This window comes from Vipera berus, assembly GCF_964194415.1.
Source record: "Vipera berus genome assembly, chromosome: 6".
Taxonomy (NCBI): domain Eukaryota; kingdom Metazoa; phylum Chordata; class Lepidosauria; order Squamata; family Viperidae; genus Vipera; species Vipera berus.
In genome coordinates this window covers 57,910,192-57,925,208 of record NC_138208.1, presented here as the reverse complement: position 1 = coordinate 57,925,208, position 15,017 = coordinate 57,910,192, and the positions used below count along the sequence as shown (strand labels likewise).

General features: G+C 40.5%; 1 protein-coding gene across 2 annotated transcripts in view; it reads left to right on the top strand.

Moving 5' to 3' along the window:
* NUP205 (nucleoporin 205) overlaps positions 1–14,215 on the top strand; it is a 60,696-nt gene extending 46,481 nt beyond the window's left edge. For both annotated transcript variants that reach the window (XM_081331396.1, XM_081331395.1), the window contains 13 exons: positions 405–553; positions 994–1,185; positions 2,698–2,819; positions 3,198–3,336; positions 3,505–3,631; positions 4,304–4,380; positions 8,338–8,466; positions 8,836–8,962; positions 9,485–9,651; positions 10,154–10,277; positions 11,127–11,255; positions 12,767–12,825; positions 13,905–14,215. In XM_081331396.1, the coding sequence (XP_081187522.1) occupies positions 405–553; positions 994–1,185; positions 2,698–2,819; positions 3,198–3,336; positions 3,505–3,631; positions 4,304–4,380; positions 8,338–8,466; positions 8,836–8,962; positions 9,485–9,651; positions 10,154–10,277; positions 11,127–11,255; positions 12,767–12,825; positions 13,905–14,057 (1,694 nt within the window). In that variant the 3' untranslated portion in view covers positions 14,058–14,215. The remainder of the gene's footprint in view (positions 1–404; positions 554–993; positions 1,186–2,697; positions 2,820–3,197; positions 3,337–3,504; positions 3,632–4,303; positions 4,381–8,337; positions 8,467–8,835; positions 8,963–9,484; positions 9,652–10,153; positions 10,278–11,126; positions 11,256–12,766; positions 12,826–13,904) is intronic.
* Positions 14,216–15,017: the final 802 nt, after the last annotated feature.

Here is a 15,017-nt window from a genome sequence, read left to right as displayed (position 1 = left end):
TGGTGACTCCTACTCTACCGAGTTGCATATATAGTCTGTCTCTACAGAGTAAATGTTGTGAATATTAGTAGTGGTGATAGGAAGTTCTTAAATTTCTTAAACAACTTTTAGGTCTAAAGTTTGAAATTCCAATGAGTATCTGTTTTCCAGAAGCATTAATACTGTGAAGTTTATAATTACCTGTTCTTGGACCTAATTTCTCAATGCCAGTTGCACAAAGAGACCTCGCTTGAAAAGCTAAACAGACTTGGTTATTACTTCTTTAGAAGTAATAATGGAACTACATAGCAAAAGTTACCAAATTTTAAACATTCCCAGAAAAAAAATTGGTAAACCCTTCCATATATGACATCACCAGGAATCAAATCTGATTTGTTTTTAATACTCTTTGATCTATTTTACAGCCAAAAAGTCCATGTGGGAGCGTTTAACAGCTCCTGAAGATGGTTTCAGTAAACTGCAGAGAGAAAACATGGCTATTATTGAAAGCTATGGTTCTGCCCTAATGGAGGTAGTCTGCAGAGATGCCTGTGATGGACATGAGATAGGACGGGTAAATAAAATTAGACCTGTGAATTTTGAACAGACTTAATTTTTGAGGATGGGTAATTATGTTGTAATAGTAATGCTACGTCTGGTATAACAAATGATTATATGATTATGTTGAACTATCTATAGCAGGGGTGTCAAACTGCCGGCCGGATGCGTCATCCGGAAGCTGCACCCACTCCATTGCCGATAATGGCAAAACTCCCGATACATTGTGCAACGTCACATGACGTCGCTAGTTTGACATGTCTGATCTATTAAGTAGGTTGGTTCTTATACAGTTATATTATAAAGGTATAAAATGCAATAATATAGAACCTACAAACTCCATTTATTATGATTTAAAATTGATTAGAGCAATTAAGAGTTTAAAGATATGAATCAAATCTTTCTAAGCAGAAACTGCATTCTTGTAAAGTAATTTAATCTCTCTGTTTTTTTTAGATGCTAGCACTAGCATTACTGGACCGTATCGTCTCTATAGATAAACAGCACCAGTGGCTATTATATCTCTCCAACAGTGGATACTTAAAAGTGCTTGTTGATAGCCTGGCAGATGATGATCTCAAATTGCAAAGTTTGCTCATACCCCAGCCTCCTTTGCTTAAAGCTCTGTATACCTATGAGTCAAAAATGGTGAGATTCTGTGCAAATTCTGCTTCTGTTGTACTCCAGCCTAAAGCAATCTGTTAATATTTAGCACTAACACATAACTCTTCTTATGTCACAAAAATTTCACTTTTTAAATCTTTGCATTCACATTGTCCATATCTCTGAATACTCTCCTTTCTATCCATTAACTAGATTAGAAGAACTTTCTATTTCATCTCTAAAGCATATTTTTACAAAATCGTTGTAAAGCTCTGAAGTCTAATCTGTTCTATCACTTCACGTGAGGTTTGTCTTTCTGCTTTGCAATAGTAGGTTATTCATTTAAAAGAGGCAAATCATAACATACTTGCTATCTAGCATTCTCCCAGCCTTCCCAATTAATTCTCTTAAATTGTCAGAGGTCAGCTTCTCAAGTATATCTTTCTCTTTTAATAGTAATTTTATTAAAAATTACAAAAAATAAAAGTTAATAGAAACTAAAAAAATTAAAAGAAAAAATAGAAGATGCGGAAAAGAAAAAAATAGAAAAAATAATAAGAATATAGAAATACATGCACACACATACAACTTCCCCTTCATCACAGCAAGTATAAACAATTTTAATAATTTAGCATCTTCTCTTAAAATACAGCAAAAAATCTCTTCTTCCCATATCTTGTCCCTTATCTATAAACAAATCCTTAAAACCTCATCAGTTCAGTCCTAATGTCAGCAGAAGTCCATTAAGGGTTACTAGAGATAACAACATGTCTATTTTAATCTTCATCAAATAAACCAAATTTATATTTCTCCCTTTTACTCTAGTCCCTTCAAATAATGTCCTTTGTCCTTTCTGACAAAATTCTTCAGTTTTGCAATCTCTTGCAAATCCAGTATAGGAGAATTATCTAGGTCATTCTTGGTTTGTTATTTGTATATCCCTTTCAATTACTAAGACATCAGCCAGTTTCTTTTGTATGGCCAATGTGACATGTTTTTTCCATTTTTGTAGCCTTCGTTTTTTAGGTTCACTTTCAAATCAGTTCCTTTTCCATAACATCTTTTAAATAAAGACTTCCAGGTCTATTGTTCAAAACTATCCTTCAGTACGTTCAATGTTAAAACATTTTGGTTCATTCATATTTGTAATTTTAGTTTAAGTGTTTATCTCCTTTAATTGTAATTTTTAGTTCCCTCTAGTGTCCAATTATTAAAATTCTATTTTTTGATGATTTTTAAAGTAATTCAAAACAAAAGCATTTTCCCACAGGAAGCTTTGTTTATAATTAATTCCAAAATCTTGTGTCAAATTATCTTGACCCTTGGTCTGTTTGTGACTTGCTAAAATCAATATTTGAATCATCGTTTTGCTGACACCCTATCACTCAAGGCAGTCTCTCTCTGTAGGTAAGAAGAAGGGATGACCAGTGAGGCTTTGGGGATGAGCCTCCAGCTACTTCTTGGCAAATCCGATTTATCACCCCTGCCATATATTCTGATTCTTAGATTGTTGTTCTTGTTGTTAACAAATAAAATATTTACTTTTTTTTCCTCCAGGCCTTCCTGACCAAAGTAGCAAAAATACAGCAAGGAGCACTAGAGTTATTGAGATCTGGAGTAATAGTGAAACTTGCACAGTTTCAGGTATATGATATGCGGCCAGAAATAGATCAACAAGGGTAAGTTTATACACCAGATTTCCAAAGTAACATCCTGGTTAGGATAAATTAATGTTTGTTAGTGTTATATGTTTATAGTGCATGTTTTGACTAGAATTGAAATTATCTCACTGGTGAACCATTACATTTCCTTTAAAAATATAGGGTTTGATAGTTTTATAAATAGTAACTGGTTATATTAATCTATGTTTCATTGCATTTTTTCACCTGTATTATCACGTATAAGCCAAGCTAGTGCTAAGCTAGCTAAGTGTTCTGAGAGTATACAGAGAGTATGTTTTGTATTTTATCATTGTAAAATATGAATTGTTGTGAGTTTTCAAGGTTTTTTTTTAACACAACTAGATTATTGGTTTCCTTTTCGCTTCTTCATTTAAGAATATTTGGAATTCGAGACCCTCCAGTCTTCATTCCTGCTCCTGTAGAGCGTTATCACCAGATCCTTTTGCCTGCTCTCCAGCTTTGCCAAATCATCCTTACTTCTAGCATGGCACAACATGCTCAGGCTGCCAGACAGGTAAGATGACAGAAACTGGCTGTTCATTTCAATTATTCTCAAAGTTAGATACTATTGGATACTGGATATCATTGGATACTACGTGGTCTTATTTCCAGCTCCCTGAATTAATTACATTTTAACTTTGCTTCTTTGTATGCTTCTCTCCCTCCCTCTTTCTCTTAATAGGTTTTGCAGTTCCTAATATCCCATTCAGATGCTGTCCAAGCAATCTTGCGGTGTCAGGAAGTTAGTGTGGGAGCCTTGCGAGAATTGGCACTACTTACTGGAATAATCAGCAAAGCTGCTTTACCAGGCAAGATATTTTTTGTTTTTGATTACAAAACAACACACTTTCTTTTATTGGGATAACATTAAATATTTATAAAATATATTATAAAAACTTTCCACTTGTATAGAGCAGGAAGAGAAAGTTCACAGAATCTTTTCATAGTCCATATAATAGACATTACGGTCTTGCATTCTAATATAACTTTTAGACTCACATGTTCATTATATTCTTCCAGGGTGTGAATCAATCAATCAAAATCACTGTTTATTTTGAGAAGTTAGAATGCTGAACTATTTTATTTATACAGTTTTAGCAGAAACTGCTTATTAGAAAAGCTCCTAAAGTCGATGCTGTTAGCTTTGTTTCTTGATAGAGGAACATTGTGCAAAAGAAGTTTAAGTGTATTGTATTTATGAATGAAACTTGACTATGTGTAATTTCATATATTCCAAGGATGTTATATTCAGAGATCCAGCCAAAGGTTAATAAGGACCCAAGGCAAAACACAAGAAAAAGACCAACAATACAAAAAAAATATAATAAAAGAATTTTTTAAAATTGCAAGAAAATCCTGAAACAATTAACAACTAAAAATTAATATGATCCTGCTAAATAAAGTGGATAATTACTACAGCCTAGCAGAGGATGCCCTCATAAAAAAATATTTCAATCTATTATGGAGTGTTGTTTCATTAGGTGTGCTTGGTGACGTTGACCTTGATTTCAATGAAGGAATGCAGATTGAATTACAAGGACATATAGGGCGATTTCAGGTAAATTTCTATAATTATAGCAATTGTTTTCTTTCATAGTTTACAACTTTCTCTAGTAGCACAACTTCACAGCAGTACATGCTCTATAGACCACTCGAATCATCATCTATTCTAAGAAGCTTATGATAAAATAGGTAGTATACACATTTTTATAGGCTGTGTGAAGTATTTATTACCGTATATACTTGAGTATAAGCCGACTCGAGTATAAGCCGAGACCCCCAATTTCACCCCCCAAAACTGGAAAAAGTTATTGACTCGAGTATAAGCCGATCCGCCGTTCTGCAAGCCTGAATACACAGGAATACCCTGTGTGGCCGCGGCTCGTCGGCAGGTCTCCGTTCCTCCTGCCGACCTTTGGGGAGGTTTGGGCGCCTCCCCAAACCTCCCCAAACGTCGGCAGGTCTCCGTTCCTCCTGCCGACCTTTGGGGAGGTTTGGGCGCCTCCCCAAACCTCGGCAGGTCTCCGTTCCTCCTGCCGACCTTTGGGGAGGTTTGGGCGCCTCCCCAAACCTCCCCAAACCTCGGCAAGTCTCCGTTCCTCCTGCCGACCTTTGGGGAGGTTTGGGCGCCTCCCCAAACCTCGGCAGGTCTCCGTTCCTCCGCGCAGACCTGCCGACCTTTGGGGAGGTTTGGGCGCCTCCCCAAACGTCCCCAAACCTCGGCAGGTCTCCGTTCCTGTTTGGGGAGGTTTGGGCGCCTCCCCAAACCTCCCCAAACCTCGGCAGGTCTCCGTTCCTCCGCGCAGACCTGCCGACGTTTGGGGAGGTTTGGGCGCCTCCCCAAACCTCCCCAAACCTCGGCAGGTCTCCGTTCCTGTTTGGGGAGGTTTGGGCGCCTCCCCAAACCTCCCCAAACCTCGGCAGGTCTCCGTTCCTCCGCGCAGACCTGCCGACCTTTGGGGAGGTTTGGGCGCCTCCCCAAACGTCCCCAAACCTCGGCAGGTCTCCGTTCCTGTTTGGGGAGGTTTGGGCGCCTCCCCAAACCTCGGCAGGTCTCCGTTCCTCCGCGCAGACCTGCCGACCTTTGGGGAGGTTTGGGCGCCTCCCCAAACGTCCCCAAACCTCGGCAGGTCTCCGTTCCTGTTTGGGGAGGTTTGGGCGCCTCCCCAAACCTCCCCAAACCTCGGCAGGTCTCCGTTCCTCCGCGCAGACCTGCCGACCTTTGGGGAGGTTTGGGCGCCTCCCCAAACGTCCCCAAACCTCGGCAGGTCTCCGTTCCTGTTTGGGGAGGTTTGGGCGCCTCCCCAAACCTCCCCAAACCTCGGCAGGTCTCCGTTCCTCCGCGCAGACCTGCCGACCTTTGGGGAGGTTTGGGCGCCTCCCCAAACGTCCCCAAACCTCGGCAGGTCTCCGTTCCTGTTTGGGGAGGTTTGGGCGCCTCCCCAAACCTCCCCAAACCTCGGCAGGTCTCCGTTCCTCCGCGCAGACCTGCCGACCTTTGGGGAGGTTTGGGCGCCTCCCCAAACGTCCCCAAACCTCGGCAGGTCTCCGTTCCTGTTTGGGGAGGTTTGGGCGCCTCCCCAAACCTCCCCAAACCTCGGCAGGTCTCCGTTCCTCCGCGCAGACCTGCCGACCTTTGGGGAGGTTTGGGCGCCTCCCCAAACCTCCCCAAACCTCGGCAGGTCTCCGTTCCTGTTTGGGGAGGTTTGGGCGCCTCCCCAAACCTCCCCAAAGGTCGGCAGGAAGAACGGAGACCTGCCGAGGTTTGGGGAGGTTTGGGGAGGCGCCCAAACCTCCCCAAAGGTCGGCAGGTCTGCGCGGAGGAACGGAGACCTGCCGAGGTTTGGGGACGTTTGGGGAGGCGCCCAAACCTCCCCAAACAGGAACGGAGACCTGCCGAGGTTTGGGGACGTTTGGGGAGGCGCCCAAACCTCCCCAAAGGTCGGCAGGTCTGCGCGGAGGAACGGAGACCTGCCGAGGTTTGGGGACGTTTGGGGAGGCGCCCAAACCTCCCCAAACAGGAACGGAGACCTGCCGAGGTTTGGGGACGTTTGGGGAGGCGCCCAAACCTCCCCAAAGGTCGGCAGGTCTGCGCGGAGGAACGGAGACCTGCCGAGGTTTGGGGAGGTTTGGGGAGGCGCCCAAACCTCCCCAAACAGGAACGGAGACCTGCCGAGGTTTGGGGACGTTTGGGGAGGCGCCCAAACCTCCCCAAAGGTCGGCAGGTCTGCGCGGAGGAACGGAGACCTGCCGAGGTTTGGGGAGGTTTGGGGAGGCGCCCAAACCTCCCCAAACAGGAACGGAGACCTGCCGAGGTTTGGGGACGTTTGGGGAGGCGCCCAAACCTCCCCAAAGGTCGGCAGGTCTGCGCGGAGGAACGGAGACCTGCCGAGGTTTGGGGAGGCGCCCAAACCTCCCCAAACAGGAACGGAGACCTGCCGAGGTTTGGGGAGGCGCCCAAACCTCCCCAAAGGTCGGCAGGTCTGCGCGGAGGAACGGAGACCTGCCGAGGTTTGGGGAGGTTTGGGGAGGCGCCCAAACCTCCCCAAACAGGAACGGAGACCTGCCGAGGTTTGGGGACGTTTGGGGAGGCGCCCAAACCTCCCCAAAGGTCGGCAGGTCTGCGCGGAGGAACGGAGACCTGCCGAGGTTTGGGGAGGTTTGGGGAGGCGCCCAAACCTCCCCAAACAGGAACGGAGACCTGCCGAGGTTTGGGGAGGCGCCCAAACCTCCCCAAAGGTCGGCAGGAGGAACGGAGACCTGCCGAGGTTTGGGGAGGCGCCCAAACCTCCCCAAAGGTCGGCAGGAGGAACGGAGACCTGGGGAGGTTTGGGGAGGCGCCCAAACCTCCCCAAAGGTCGGCAGGAGGAACGGAGACCTGCCGAGGTTTGGGGAGGCGCCCAAACCTCCCCAAAGGTCGGCAGGAGGAACGGAGACCTGCCGAGGTTTGGGGAGGCGCCCAAACCTCCCCAAAGGTCGGCAGGAGGAACGGAGACCTGCCGAGGTTTGGGGAGGCGCCCAAACCTCCCCAAAGGTCGGCAGGAGGAACGGAGACCTGCCGAGGTTTGGGGAGGTTTGGGGAGGCGCCCAAACCTCCCCAAAGGTCGGCAGGAGGAACGGAGACCTGCCGACGTTTGGGGAGGTTTGGGGAGGCGCCCAAACCTCCCCAAACGTCGGCAGGTCTGCGCGGAGGAACGGAGACCTGCCGAGGTTTGGGGAGGCGCCCAAACCTCCCCAAACGTCGGCAAGTCTCCGTTCCTCCGCGCCCTGCCTGCCTGCTTCTTTCCGCTGCGGAAAGAAGCAGGCAGGCAAGGCGCGGAGTTTGGGGAGGTGCGCGCGCACCTCCCCAAACTTCGGCAGGTCTCGGACGGCGGTGGCTTGGGAGAGGTGCGGGCGATCCCGGAAGCACCAAAGCCTCGGCCGCGCACAAGTCCTCGGTAAGTTTTTTTTGTTGACTGGAGTATAAGCCGAAGTGGAATTTTTCAGCCCAAAAAGTGGGCTGAAAAATTCGGCTTATACTCAAGTATATACGGTATTTATCCATCTTGTTTTTTGACAAAAGAATAAATGTTATAATTTAGTAAACATTTAGTAAACATTTAGTAAAAGTAAACATATTTCCTATGTTTTTCCAAAGACAAAACTAGTTGTGGCATAATAGTTAAATACAACAAATAGTTTCGCAGAATGAACTTTAGGGCATAAAAGGTGTGTAGAAACAAGGAACATAAGGTATGGCCCAAGTTACATTAGAGAGTAGAATTTTGTGAGGTGCAAGGTAGGTGAGGTGAATAAAGTATGATACTGTCAGGAACAAAATGTTTAATTGCAAATTTTCAAAACAGATAAACCATTGAGAAAAATGAAAAAGGCAAGAATTTTAATTTAATATTGTGGTCAGTAATGCAGAATATGATTTTATATCCTAAACACAACACACTGAATTTTTTATACAATTAATGGTAAACATCTGGAGAACAGAATTAATCATTGGTTTATTTTCATTTGCTTTTAGCGCCAGTGCTTAGGCCTACTCCCACGGTTTGGTAGTTCAGAGAGACTGCGCCAATTCAGGTTGCAAGATGATCACACAGAGGCGGATAGAGTGAACAAGAGAGATGATATTGAACTAGCCATGCAACAGGTGAGCCATTCAATAAACCTCTGTGTATAAAATTGAGAAATGAGGTGGTATAGTGGCTGAAGTGTTGTACTAGGAGTGAGAAGACCCAAGTTCTAGTCCATTCTCTGCTGCAGAAGCTCCCAGGGGGACTTAGTTAATTGCTCTCTCTTGCTCAGCCCAACTTACCACAAAAGGTTGTTGTGGGGAATGAGGGAGCATCACACACACATACACCAGTTTGGCCTCCTTTATAAAAGGCTGGATATAAGTCAAATGAAGGAACAAAGGCTGTTACTGCAACATTCTCAAATACTTTTTTCTATTTTCTGTGCCTTTTTCATAGCAGTAAGAGACATTGTATTAAAAAAAACTTTACATCTATATCTCTAGATCTGTGCCAATGTGATGGAATATTGCCAGCTACTTATGGTACAGTGTGCCCCTACTTTTGAACACACAGTTTGCCTCTTCACTCCCAGTCTTTCTGAATCCACCAATCGAGATGGACCTCGGCAGGGTAAGCTTGTGGATTTACATGTGTAAATTAAAACATGCGTTCTAGATATTATAGTTAACCATTCTTTCCATGTTTTCATGTACTGAGAAGGCTGTTTATGTCACACTTATAAGGTATGCTTTTACATTTGGGAGGTTGAGACTAATGCAGAACCTAGACATTCTCTGCCACAGAGGCTGTTTTAGTTTGTAAAGGTGTTAGTTCTGCAATATGCTGAATTGTCATAGTTATTCACTTTGACAGTATGATTATCTTCCATATGACATACCACATATGTCTGTGTGACTTTGCTCTCAATGTTTACATATGTAGAATACTGTAGTACTTACTTTTCTACATGTTTGTACTCTACATGTGGATGGGAGGGCAATATCAAATACATGACATTGGAGGCCACACTTTTGTAATAAAGTACAATTAACTCTTTAGCCTTTATTTTAGATTAAGTTTGTTTTTAATTTAGTGGGATCCAACTTTATGGCAAATGCTCTTTGTTTTAACTTGGATTATTGCCTGTTTTAGATACGCAAGCACCAGTGATTCCATATTGGCGATTGCCTGGCCTGGGTATTATTATCTATCTCTTAAAACAAAGCGCAAATGACTTCTTCAGTTACTACGATAGTCATCGTCAGAATGTTAGCAAGTTGCAAAATGTGGAACAGCTACCACCAGAAGAGATAAAAGAGGTAATTTTCCTGTATCCTTCTGTTGCTTTCACTATTTCCACCAAGTTTATCCTTTAATTGTCACACCCCTTCGTGTTATATTTTATATGATAGTAATTACAACAATCGGTGAAGGGGATACTAAGTGTATCAGTACAATGGGAAGGGATGGTATTTACTGCCTCTTTTTAGATTTGTATTGTAACAGTAAAAGTTCTGAGTGAGAAAAAATTGCTTTTCCTAGAAGAATAAAGAGACTTTTAATTTTTTCTGTTGTTAATCAGTCTTTGCGGAGATTATGAAGTTACTCAGTGACTGATGTCCCTGGAGATGCCAAATGTATCAAAGTTGCTATACAAGTAGTATTCCAGAGTTTCTCATTGTAAAATTTCTCTTTAAGCTTATTTTTTATTTGGAATAATATGTGCCTTTATATGATAAGTTGGTTTTGTAGAGCTCTTACTTTGTATGGTGGCTAAGTACACAATATTACATGTTTATATGTCTTTGTTTCTTTCCATAGTTGTGCCAGTCTGTTATTCTAGCTGGAGTAGACAAAATTTCCACTACCCAAAAGTACATTTTAGCAAAGCGACGTTTAGTGAAGCTGATCAACAATCGAGCCAAATTGCTTTCTCTGTGTTGCTGTATCCTTTGATCATTATGTGGAAACTGATTTGTTTTTTACAGTGCTTTTTTTGTAAAAGAAAAAGGTTCTGGAACTCACACATTTCATACAACCCGCCTTGCCTACCCTACAATGTTCCATCTAAAAAAGGTGCCGGAACTCCGTTCTGAGCGTTCTATGACAAAAAAAGCCCTGGTTTTTTAGAGCAAGCTTCAGAGATGATATTTTAAAATTTTTAGGAACAAAATTAAGAACTTAATATGGTGAAAAGTGACTTCCTCCACTGCTATCCAACTTAAATGTGTTTTTTTAACCAATCTTGCAAATCTCAATAATTTGTGATTTCTTGATTTTAAATAGCCTTTGTTCAAGAGATGTAATCAGATGTAATAGTTTTTTGAATATCAAAAAATCTGCATAACCATTGGTCTAACATTACAATTATATAACCTTTAAAATTAATCAAGAAAATGAACTTTTGTGAGAGACTGTTTAATTCTATAAGAAGATGACATTTTAAATGCAGCGGAACCTCTGGGAAGATTTTTAAGAGGCGCATTAAATGCAGTTTGGGATTATGATTATTGTTAGGAATATTAATTGAGCAGTCTAAATATAAAGTTATTAACTCGCTTAATAATGTTTGAGAAAACAATAAAAATAAACTGCAACCAGAGATCTTGGTTTTGCTTAAAAATGATAGAATGTATGTGTATTCTGGAAGAAATAATTTAAATGTGGGAATGAAACAGATCCTTATTTGCCATTAACCCAGCAACTCTATGATTATCTCTTACTTTATTTTGTTATATACATGCTCAAGTATATGGACAGTAAATGTAAGCTCCTTTACTAGATATGTTTTCAGATATTATAGAAACCTGTCTTTTTATTCTTTGGCGGCATCTTGAACACTATCTACTACACTGTACTCCTGCGGATTCCCAAGCTTCTCTTTTGGCTCCCAGGACTCAGTTGAGGAACAAAAGATTACAAGGTAATTTTCCTTAAATTTATTTAAATTCCTACATTATGTTATCTCTTAAAGTTTAATCAGCAGATTATGCAACTAGTTTTCATCAATTAGAATTGGAAAAGTTTTAATGGATTCTGCTACAACAAAACTAAAACATTGGTTTAAGCATTTTGTGATTAATTAGATGCATGAATCATGCTTATAAAGGGTCCCATTCCATGGAAAATTGTAGTTGAAACAGAAGTTGTAACTTGCCCCTCAGTAATGGCTTCCACTTATTCCTCCAGCAGGAAATGTGAATCCAGAACCCCCAGAATATGATCTTGTTCTCATAAGGAAGAACAACCCTTCTAGAATAACATATGAACTTACTCTGGAATTAGATTTCTAAATCCGACCTCTTGATTTTGCTGAAAATAAGTTTAAAGTTTGTTTCTTCCATCAAGTCAGTCCCTAACAGCCTCCAGGCATTGGGATATCATTTTGATTTACAATTCCTTCTTAGCTTAAGGTGGAGATGTATAGTTGGTTATCATCAACATGGTACCTTATATTGTGCTGATAGATGACCTCTTCAGTAGAATCATGTCGAGATTGAAAAGTAAAGAGGACACAATCCACACCCTACACTGTTCGGTGGGATACTATGACCAGTGGTATAAAAGAGGCTTTCAAGATGTTCACAAGATCAACAGGGTCATACTCCCTCCATCCAAATCATCTACATATAAGATATAGTCTTATCTGATTATTGTAATTATTATTTTAATTACTTGTATAATTTTTACACTTATAATTTATATTTTTTATAATTATAATTATTATTACGAGCCAGGAAGAGGGTTGAGCAAATATCTACAGACCCCTCACATCCTGGACATAAAGTGTTTCAGCTCCTCCCCTCAGGATGCCACTACAGGGCATCGCATGCCAAAACGGCTTGATACAAAGACAATTTCCCCCCCATGCCATCACCTAATTCTCACAGCACCGATTTATGCCTAAGAATATTTGCTACGTAGTTGAGCTGTATTGCTATTCTTCTTCTCATGTTTCCTGTTACATTCTCCTATTGGTGTCTTGTGATTTATCACTTTGTTGCTTACATGTGCATTGAGAGCTCATGCGCGGGATAAATTCCTTGTGTCCCCAATCACATTTGGCCAATAAAGAATAATTCTATTCTATTCTGTTCTATCTGAAAGGGTTCAGACAATTCTTTTCCTCCACAGTGCTCTGTAATTGCTGCCCTACCACTTCCCTAAGGTTACAGTAATAGTCTTCCAAGACAGCTGAATTGAGATGGCTCCTTTAGGAGACGCAGTTGGTCTAAGGATCTCAGATTTTCTCTCTCTATTTATATGTAGTAGAACAAAGATATCAATTGATAAAATATTTCTATTTACTAGAATAATTCCTGATTCCATGTATAGATACTGTGCAACTCTAAAATGATGTAACATTGCATATTTTTAAAGCTTGTTTTGGACATAACTATGTTAATTTTTAATTCCAACATTCCTTTAATTCAGAAACTAACTTCGATTTAACAAGTGGATTGAGCAGAGTAAGCCAACTTGATATAGATCAGGTAGGATCTTTCAAAGGTTTTCTTTATAAATAGTGGGCTTGATTCTCTGCATAACTTTTATTAAATGATTATTGGTCCTTAAAACTAAAAGTTTTGATTGGTTCACTGCTATTTACCTTTGAAATTATTCATTCTGGTCAATAAATACACAACAATCCAGCGTACTAAATATTGCTTCCAGAACCATACTTGTTCTTGTTGGTTATGAATATTAGTAATAAAGAGTTGTGGGGGGGGTTGGTCTTTTTGAATCAATTTTTGACACATAGTGACTCCTTGGACTAGTCCATGCAGTTTTCTTGGCAAGGTTTTTTGGAAATGGTTTGCCACTGCCTCTTTCTTAGGACTGAGAGACACAAACCAAGGTTGCCCAACTAACCTAAACTCTAGAACTTAGTCTCCCAGTTTAACCAGTACTCTAAATTGGCTCTGTAATAAAAGAAATTATCCAACATATTTGCTTTTTCTTGTCTCTTCTCCTTTACACTTTTCTATTATGATACTAAATTTAAAAGCAGAAGCAAATATTGGAATTTTTCTTTTCATTTCCTTTCAATTAACAAAATGTAAATCATCAGAAAAAAAGCATACTTTGCCTTGCTTTTTCTTTGCAAATTTTACATTATAAAAGTAAAAGCATATTGGCTTTAAAACAAATATAATTGGCTATTTTTCATACACTTGAGTAATTTATATATTATTTGTATTTATCGTTTTTCATATATTTGAGAATAGAAATTTAGGGATAATTAAGTTTCTTGGGTGCGTCCCTTTTATCATCTTTTCCATTTTAAAACTTTAAAATAATAATATTGTAATGGGCTTCTAATTCTTACAATGTTATAATATCAGGATTGGATTTTCAGTCCCTTTTACTTTTTGTAACAAGCACATGTTAAACCTAGGCATGGCATGACTCATAAATCCGTATGCTTACTTTTTAGATTTTAAAAAGCAAGGTTGGGTCTGCTTCAAAGAAGACCCCATTTATATAGACTACTGAATCTAAATTAGCAGTGCATTAAAGGAAGATTTAATAAATAAAGATTATCTTGGGTTTTTTTGTTGTTTCTTTTTAGCTTCAGCTAGAGGCAACCAATAATTTTGGAGAATCCCTTCAGAAGAAACTTCTAGATATAGAAGGACTGTATTCTAAGGTGCGGTCACGCTATACTTTCATTCAAGCACTTGTTAGACGTATCCGTGGCCTGCTAAGAATATCAAGGGGATGAAGAATAATGTTTATTCATTACTGATGTCTTTTGTACAAGTAACATTTTATAAATTATGGTGAAATAATTTTAGTATGTTTCATTACAAGTATGAATAATTTTTGTGTGTTCCTGCCATTCATTACCTAAGTGAAAAAATAAACTTTTTTAAACAGCCACATTTGTGTACAAGGTTAATTAGTTTGAAAAGGAAATAGGATATAATTAAAAAGAATAAAAGTTCTGGTATCAGTGTCAAACACTGGCCAGATTCTTTTTTTTTAAACACTGGCAACCCACATGAAATGAAATAATGTGTGTGTAAAATGATTTTGTCTACAGGTAGTCCTTGACTTACAATGGTTCATTAGTGACTGTTCAAAGTTACAATGGTAGTGAAAAAAGCTGACTTATGACTGTTTTACACTTGGGACCATTGCAACATCATCCCCTTGGTTATGTGATCAAAATTCAGATGCTTGGCAAGTGGCCCATATTTATGATGGTAGGCAGTGTCCTGGGGTCATGCGATCACCTGATAAGCAAAGCCAATGGGGAAGCCAGATTCACTTAACAACCATGTTACTAACTTAACAGCTGCATCGATTCACTTAACAGCTGTGGCAAGAAAGGTCGGTAAAACTCACTTAACGAATGCCTGATTTAACAGCAGAAATTTTGGGCTCAATTGTGGTCGTAAGTCGAGGATTATCTGTATTTAAAGAATTGTTGGAAAAATAGTTTCTTTTCATAGCAACATTGTTTCCCCTCCCCCATTCTACTGAAATTATATGAGCCTTTAAAAAGCATTCTGAATAAAACCTAGATTGTCTCAAGGATAACGCGTTCTTTCATAACGTATGTTTTGATAATTGCTCTTTCTCAAAAAAAAAATAAAAATTAAATAACGCCTTTACAAAAAGTGAAATGTAACCAACATGTCATTCTACGAATATTAAATTACGCTGGAAAATCCCAGGA